Here is a 9,129-nt window from a genome sequence, read left to right on the forward strand (position 1 = left end):
GTAATCATAAACAGATGAAGGGCCACGCGACACCATCTGAAAAGAAATCTCTGATGAAGTATTTCTTCACAGTTGTTGATTTTCATCTGGTAAGGAGAGGAAGAGGGAGAGGTAGAGAGGGAGGGAGGGAGAGGGAAGGGGAGAGATAAAGAATTTATGTATTGATGCTTTCAGTGGGTTTTATTGTTGTCGATTTTGATGCTGGGGATTGAACCCAGGATAAATACACTCTACCAGTGAGCACTATCCCCATCGAGCGACTTTTTCCAACTGAAGTTCACAATAGTTTGGACCCTAAATTCTGCTAGTAGAGTTCTCCTAGTAGAATTTGAATTCTAATCCCCAATACTCAGGTTTAAAAAAAAAACAACCCCCCAAACCAACAACTGCTGGGTATGGCTCTGAACACCCTGGAGGATGACTGGGCCTTGCTACCTGCCAGCCTAGCTCCAGGCTCAGTGAGAGACTGTCTCAGAGGACTAAGGCAGAGAGTGATAGAGCAGGACACCTGACGTCCTCTTCTGGCCTCCACAGGCATGCAGAGGTATGTGTACTTGCACATGCACGTGAATACAACACACACACACACACACACACACACACACACAGCACCTCATGCTTCATGCATACATATACGTGCTGGGTAGCATTTCATAGCCATATGAAATAGAAGACAGGAGTCTTTAGGAGTTAGTTATGCTGCATTGAGAGCCTCCACTGTCTGCCTTCAGAAAGTGCCCCCAGGCACGACCTGTGTAGACTTACGGTCTAAAGGAGAAAGTGAGGCTAACAGTTGGAGACAAGTGTGCATAGGAGAGTAGTTTTTGGATGCTAGTACTTGCCACTGTCTTTGAGAAGCTAAAGCGTCTTCAGTTCCTGCCTGGTGGGCAGGCCTGCGGGAAGTTCCTGGGAAGGTCCTGTGGTCTCTCCTGTAGCTCAGACAGGGACTAGGGAGGAAGAAGGACCTTTGGTGGGGAAGGGAGGCATGAATTAGAAAGTGGGAGTGTTTCATGTACATATGGAATCAGTGTCCCTGTTGCTTTAAGTAATCAGCCAAAAGGAACTAAAGGCAGTTAGTATGTGAATAGAATGCCATGTACCCTGGAAGCTGGAAGTGTTACCCACAGTAATACTTTGCTCAATTCAAACACCTTCCAAGTGAGGCTATTCAGTCTTGACTTGGAGTAAATAGTTAATAATTGGGATTATTATTAATTCTCCTGAGTGAACCTGAGGGATACCTGGGGAGACCAAGCAGACCTTCTTTAATACACATATTTTCTTCTAGAATAGTCCTTTGAAAACTTCTATTTGCATTCAAATCACCTGGGGAATCTTGCTCAAATGCCAGATTAGATTCCCTCACCATGTGATTTTGGGCAAGTAATTTAGCTACTCTGTGCCACAGGCAGTTTCCTCAGCCACTCAGCCCCTCTGCTGCTTCATTCATTCATTTATTTATTTTTCTGTGTTTGAGGCACGGTCTCCCTGTAGCCCGGGCTGGTCTGGAACTCCCTATGTAGGCCAGGCTGGCCTCAAACTCACAGAGATCCGCCTGCCTCTGCCTCCCAAGTGTTGGGATTAAAGATGTGTGAACAGTGACTCTCAGGGGCCTGCAAGTCCCCTCCCGCGTCCTCTTTCCATGCCTCTCCGTCTGTCTTTCTCGGCTGTTGGAGTTATTTTACTTATACTCTCTCCCTGTGCCATAAGCCTGTGTTGTTTCGGTTCCTTCTGAGATCTCATTTTCTTCTGGTTCAGTTTATTCCTTCTCCATGAGGAGCGTCTGCAGGTGGTGGTGGTGGTGGTGGGGCACCAGTGTGTTTCAAACCCACCATGAGCTCTGAAAGTTCTGCTTTGTCTGCCTGGAGGTGTTCCCTGACTAGGGTCTCTGCCCAGACCCTCAAGTTCAGCAGTACGCTCTCTGCTTTAGTTTTGTTGTTTTGTTTAAAGCACATACAAAGTGTGTTTTCTGGGCCACATGCCCTGTACCCAGCCCCAGTGTTTGGCCTGGATATACCTGCTGCCTACAACACTGTCATGATGGAATGACACACATTCCTTCTATAAAGTGACATTTTTCAGATACTTGGTGGCTTTTTGGATACCCATGGCCTTTATGCCCTGGGCAGTTTCGTAGTTTAAAATTAAAAAAAAAAAATTTTATTGTAGTTGTTTTGAGACAGAGTCTTTCTATGTAGCCTAGGTGGGCTTGAAATTCTCTGTAGCCCTAGTTGGCCTGGAAATCTCCATGTTGCCCAGGATAGCCTTGAGTTTTTGATCCTCTTGCCTTAGCCTCCTGAGTGATGCAATTATAGGTGTTCCCAGTCTCGGATGTTTTTTCTTCAGAAAATAATATCGTGTGTGTGTGTGCGCGCGGGGGTGGGGTGGGGTGGGGGGTGGAGTGGAGCGCGAGAACAGCTTGTGGGAGTCAGTTCTCCCTTCCTTTTACCATATGGTTTTGGGGATGGAATGCAGGTCATCACTTGGCAGCAAGCACTTTTACTCACTGAGCCATCTCCATGACTTGCCACAGATGTCCTTAATGTGAACACAAAGGTTTGAAGCTCTTAGTTTGAGTGATTTTGTGTGCTGGGTCATGTCCCATCCTCAGGTCATGTCAGGACCCATGTGAGTGTGAGGCTGTTTCCACAAGCTCTGTGGCTGCGGCTGCGGCTGCGGCTCTGAGTCCAAGGAGCAAAATTCTAGTGTTCCTTTCAGGAAAGCAACTGCTCCGTGTTTATCTCTTATGATCCCTCTGACCATATTTTCACCAAATTTACTAAATCCTAATTTAAATGCATGTCAACAGCCCCACATCTTGACCTTCTTTGCTGAGGACTGCATATTTTCTGCAATAAATGAATTAATTTGTACCTTTAGAGCAATTCCCTTAATTAAGGAACCCACAATTTTACCCTTATAGGTAGAATTAAGAAATTTTTGATTGATTGATTTTTGTTTTATGTGAGTGTTTTGCCTGCATGTATGTAAATGTACTACGTGTGTACAATGCCCAGCAGAAGGCGTAGGATCCTCTGGAACTGAAGTTACAGATGGTTGTTAGCTTCCATGTGGGTGCTGGGATCCAAACCTAGGTCCTCTGCAGGAGCAGCCAGTGTTCTTAGCCATTGAGCTATCTCTCCAGCCTCTAGAATTTTATGTTATTGGGACAAATGGCTTTTTATGCAGTGGAAACTTTACCGATGTCCCTCTTCTTCAGGCCTTCTTAAACCAAATGCCACTGAAATTACAACAGGCCAGTGAGAAGCAGGCTGGTGTCTCCAAGGGAAAGGGGGGAGGGATTAGGGTGGAGGGACACCAAAGAATCAGAAGAAGCGTTCTTGATGTAGCATAGTGCTGTCTCCTCTTAAGAAAGTGTAACTTAGCCAGCTGTGGCGACACATGCCTTTGATACAGCATTCAGGGGGATGTGGGGCAGAGGCAGGAAGATCTCTGTGAGATCGAGCCAACCTGGTCTATATAGCAACCTGGTCTGTATAGGCCAGCTGGGCTACAGGGAGTCCCTATCTCAAAAAGACAAAACAAAATAAGAAAGTTTAAAGTAAGGCCTGAAGGCGTAGGGCAGTTAGCAGATTGCTTGCCTTGTGTGTACAGGCCTCCATGTTCTACACCAGCACTGTCACGGTAATAGCAATAAAAGATGATGGCACCTCCATTGTGCTAAGCTCATTAGTGATTCTGCAGAACACCCACTCCACCCATATGTGATTCATAGATGTAATAAAGAAGCAAACTTTGAAGCCAGGTATGGTGGTACATGCCTGTGTACGCTAGCACTTAGGATACTGAATCAGGAAGGTCTGGAGTTTTAGGCCAGCCTGGGCTATACAATGAGACCTTATTACACAAAAACAAGACAACAATTTGAAAGAAAGTACAGACGATTGTCTGAAAGAATAACAGATCAGTTACACAGCTTGTTTCCCATCACGGCACCCTTTGATGGGTGCTGGGTAACAGTAATATGGCACTACGGGATGTCACAGTCACTTCCTGCAGATGACAGCCATCCTGGGGTCTTCCTAGGGTCATCGTTTTCCTGTGCTTTCTGGGTCCTGGGTTGGTGGCATGGGATTATTATTTTTTGAGATAGGGTCTGTTTGTTTTTGAGATAGGGTCTGGCTGCTCCTGCAGAGGACCTAGGTTTGGATCCCAGCACCCACATGGAAGCTAACAACCATTTGTAACTTCAGTTCCAGAGGATCCTACGCCTTCAGCTGGCCTGGAACTGTGACAACCAGGCTGGCCTTGAACTCACAGAGATCCACCTGTTTCTGCCTCCTGAGTGCTGAGATTTAGTTTTTAAAATTTATTTGTTTTTGAGATAGGGTCTCACTATGTAGCCTTGGCTGGCCTGGAACTTACTATGTAAATGAGAGTGGCCTCAAACTCACAGAGACATGCCCGCCCTGTCTCCGAAGTGCTGGGATTATAGGTGTGCACCATCACACCTGGCTGTTTAAATGGTTTTCATTACATTTTTGTGTGCATGTGTGTATATACGTGGGTATGCATGTGGATGTCAGAGGACAGAAGACAATCTGCAGGAATTGATTGCTTTCAACACCATGTGCACCCTGAAGATGGAACCCAGGTTGCCAGGGCTGGCAGCAGGCACATGTGCCCTTACCCTGCTGAGCCATCTCACCAACCCTGGCTTGGGATTTTATTTTCTGAGTAGATGTCATTGCTATTTTGTTTGTTTTGAGATGGAGTCTCACTACGGAACCTAGACCATCCTCCTTCCTCTGCTTCCCAAGTGCTGGGATTACAAGGTATATCACCATACCTGGCTTATTTTTTAAATTAAAATTTTTTATGTATATGAGTATATTGCCTGCATGTATGTAAGTGCAACCGTGTTGTGCAGTGCCCACAGAGGTCAAAAAAGAGTGTCAAATTGCCGCGGAACTGGAGTTATAGATGACTGTTAGCTGCCGTGTGGGTGCTGGGACTCGAACCTGAGTCCTCTGCAAGAGCAGCTGGTTCTTTTAACCCTGAGCCATCTTTCCAACCCCTACCTACTTTTTAATTTTTAAATTCCGATCTATTCCATGTTCTAACAGAAGACAGTGACGGGCCTTCATAAGTTTGGAAGTTAGGTTGATGATCATCACGTGCTCCAACACCGGGCTCTGGGTTTTACTGGTCCATCTTCCTTCTTCGCAGGTGTTCTTTTGCATGTGATGGGAGACGCCTTGGGGTCTGTGGTTGTAGTCATCACGGCCATCATATTCTATGTCCGTCCCCTGGGACGTGAAGACCCGTGTAACTGGCAATGCTACATTGACCCCAGTCTGACTGTTGTCATGGTCATCATTATTTTGTCATCTGCCTTCCCACTCATAAAGGAGACTGCTGTCATCTTGCTGCAGATGGTCCCCAAGGGAGTCAACATGGAAGATCTGAGTAAGTGGACTGCACTGTGTCTGGGGACCACTGTAAATTTAAGGGAGGTCAAGCCAGAGGGTTGTGGTCACAGAGCAGTGTTTGATTGATGCCTTCTGGAGCACCCAAGATCAGCTTGTGATGGAGGCATGCTTCAGGTGGCTTGCAACCTTCCTGGCATGATGGTTTGAAGCTCTGAGAGCCAAAGGTCCTTTGAGACCTGATTCTGTGACTCGCCTGCTCATTGAGAATGTAATGCCTGGGCAGTACGACCGCTGGACTATTTGACCCCATGCCAAAGATTATTTTAACTACAAATAAGGTCACTTCTGTAAGACTTTGATTTTACAGTCCTTTTTTTTTTTTTCTAAAAAATGATGAGTCATTAACATTCTAGACCCTGCCTTCCGGTTAGTTGACTTTTATGGTTGTGGAAGTTACTCTGTGGTGCATAATACTGTAAAAAGGATAGTGTTTTAATTTCAGGTTCTTCTTGTATTCATGAATGAATCCATTTGCTTTTCTCAGATAGAAGTCAAACTCTCAGGGCTGGAGAGATGGCTCAGCGGTTAAGAGCACTGGCTGCTCTTGCAGAGGACGGGTTTGATTCCCAGCACCCACATGACTGCTAACAACCATCCCTAACTCCAGTTCCAGGGCATCTGATGCCCTCTTCTGACCTCCAAGGGCATTGGTAGACTTTTTTGTGATTATTCCCTTTAAAATAAATCCCTAGAATTAGAATTTCCAAAATGCTTTTGGTCCATATTGTTAAACTACCTTATTTATTATTATTTATTTATTTGTTTGTTTATTTATTTATTTTCTATCATCTATCACCTATCTATCTATCTATCTATCTATCTATCATCTATCTATCTTATTTATTTGGCATACTGTCTCCCTATGTCAAATGTTGTCCTGGCCATTTCTGAACTTGCTATGTAAATCAGGCTGACCTTGAACTTGCAGTAATCCTCCTGCCTCTGCTTTCCAAGTGCTGAAATTACAGGCATGTGCTGCTATGCTTCATTCATATGATCCTTTTGTCTTTTAGATAGAATTTCCTTATGTAGTCCAGGCTGGCCTGGAACAGACTCTTGACATGTAGCCCAGACTAACTTAGAACTTGCTATATAGCCCAGGCTGGTCTTGAACTTGCAATCTCCTGCCTTAGGTTCTTGAATTCATTTTTATAGGTTAAAACTGTGTAGTATAGGAATTCAGAGAGGAGAAAGAGTGTGGGGAAATGGAGTCATAGAGGGAAAACTCTTTCTTTTTGGTGGTCTTGGTGAACATACATCTCTACATTCGTGGTGAGCATGCTTAGATTCCACGCCCCTCCCATGGTTCCATTTTTCCGTTCCAGCACCCACAATCTGCTGTTGTTTGCTCTTCTCTATTCTAGTGAGCAAGGTCGATGCAGTGCCTGGAATTAGCAGCATGCATGAAGTGCACATCTGGGAACTTGTGAGTGGGAAGATCATCGCCACCCTGCACATCAAGTACCAGAAGGACACGGGGTACCAGGAGGCCAGCAGAAAGATCAGAGAAATCTTCCACAGTGCAGGAATCCACAATGTGACGATACAGTTTGAAGCCGTGGACTTGAAGGAGGCCCTGGTGCAGAAGGACTTCCTGTTGAACTGCAGCACCCCCTGCATCTCTCAGAGCTGCGCTAAGAAGCTGTGTTGCCCCCCAGGAGCGCTGCCACTGGCTCACGTCAACGGCTGTGCAGAGCACAATGGTGGACCAGCTCTAGAGACATACCGAAACATAAGAGATGCCCCAGAAGTGGCCATTGATGTGGTTTTGGATGGTTGTGTGAGGGACCACGGACAAAGCCTCAGTAAAACTCAGGAGGAACAATGTTATGAAAACAGTACTCATTTTTAGTCTGGTACCCACATAGAATCAGACTAGGTAGACAAGCACTTTGGAATCACCAGCTCGACTTGTGGGAAGAGCTTTGTGGGTTGTGGGCTCTAACTACACTTGGTGTGTGCACTCTGTGTCAGTACAGGTTGGGTGTTGGGGACATGGGTGAAGTATACCTGTTGATTGTCATGTGGACTAACCCCTTCCCATTACCCTTGGTAGCTCATGCTGCTCTGCACCAGCTTTAGTTTGAACGTGCATTTTCTAAGGTGAACTGCACTAATGTTGTATATATCAGGGATGTTGAGGGCTCAAACTCGATGACTGTGGGCACTGGATTCAAAGTCATTCTTGTTTTTCTTGTGGTGCTGGGGAATTGAATCCAGGTCCTCATGTATGTTAAGTAAGCTCTGTTAATGAGCTGCACCTTTTAAGCCTTGTTTTTAAACTGATCAGAACTTCTAGCAGACTCTCTGAGCTCATAGACTAAGTGTGCCAAAAAAACTGACACACCAGAATGGCTGTGCTCTCTCCCGTTTCTGTCCAAGATCGTCAAAGATAAAAGTAAGGCATTTGTGGCACTGCAGACGTATATTTGCTTAGTTTTGGTTTTGGATAATGCAAAATGAACATGTCAAATAAAGGTGGGAAAAAAGAATGTATTAGGGTAGAAAATGTCCTCAGAGCATTAGAGGAGGTAGAATTTTCTGGGGTGGTGAGAAAAAATGGGTTTGGGCTCTCCATTTTGTGAGGTGCGAAGTGAGTAATGTTTACTTTCTACTGGGAACTGAACTGCAGCTATAGTGTGTTTTAACTATACACTACATTCTTTCCATGTGGCAGTGCGAGGTTACACTGCTGCCCCCTTAAATGCTCCTCCATACATACTTACTGTCTTTGAGAGTCTCCAGGAAGAATTGCTGTCATTTAGTGTTCAGATAATGGTTTTCTTGTCTGAATGTTCTTAGCGCCTTCTTTTGTATGACCGTGTTGATCAAAGCAGCATTGCCAGGGGAAAAAGAATATTCCTGGGTCAGAAGACGTGCCATTGGGTACCAATTCCTGCCAAATAAATAAGCTAGGCTGTCTTTCCTGTAATTAAAAATATTTTAAAGTATTTATTATAGTTGACAACAACTAACTGGATGGAGAAGTTGATTTCCAAAGGAGAAATAAAAATTAATTTGATTGCTACTTTCAATATATTTGGAGGAGCTTAGAATTTTATGTCTCTGCCCGGTATTACCAAGTACAAATAAATTGATCAGAATCTGATTCAGACACATAACTGAACCATATTAGTAGTGGAAAGCATCTGTCATGTGTTTAATGCCTTGGTTAGGCATCAGTGTTTAAAAGTCTCCTATAGGTTCCAGAACAGGAGGGGTGCCTGACTTAGGGAGCTAGCATCTTATTCAACAGATTATAAGACTAACTGAAAGTGATCCTCTCTGAGTTGAGTCTTATTTATATAAACTGCATAGGGGTTCTCAGAAGTAGTGGATAGTCACAGAAATATCATCCATGTTTTCCAGTGCAAACATTATTAAAAATTGTCTTTGATGAGCATGGGGGTGTGTGTGGCACATATCTGTTAGTCTCAGCTACTCAGGAGGCTGAGGAGGATCACTTGACCCTGGGATTCAATGTACTAGCCAGGGCAAACTAATGAGATCCTGTTCCAAAAGACTTTTGTGTTTTAGTCTAATGTGAAAGCTGAGAAGTAAGCAGCTCTGATCAGTAGTGGAAGAATTCTTTGTTCTTTAAATAGTTCTTTAAGTTTAGATTGATCATAAGTAAATAGAAAATATGCCCAAGGCACTTTTTAATCTAGGAAAGGAG

The 9,129-nt window shown here is 44.5% G+C and overlaps 1 protein-coding gene across 1 annotated transcript in view; it reads left to right on the top strand.

Moving 5' to 3' along the window:
- Positions 1-8,583, top strand: part of Slc30a10 (solute carrier family 30 member 10) — an 18,927-nt gene extending 10,344 nt beyond the window's left edge. Inside the window, exons 3-4 of the mRNA XM_008826802.2 lie at positions 5,191-5,430; positions 6,818-8,583. Coding sequence (XP_008825024.1) covers positions 5,191-5,430; positions 6,818-7,305 — 728 coding nt within the window. The 3' untranslated portion in view covers positions 7,306-8,583. The remainder of the gene's footprint in view (positions 1-5,190; positions 5,431-6,817) is intronic.
- The last annotated feature ends 546 nt before the right edge of the window (positions 8,584-9,129 follow it).

Source organism: Nannospalax galili, unplaced genomic scaffold (assembly GCF_000622305.1).
Source record: "Nannospalax galili isolate Female #2095 unplaced genomic scaffold, S.galili_v1.0 scaffold592, whole genome shotgun sequence".
Lineage (NCBI taxonomy): Eukaryota > Metazoa > Chordata > Mammalia > Rodentia > Spalacidae > Nannospalax > Nannospalax galili.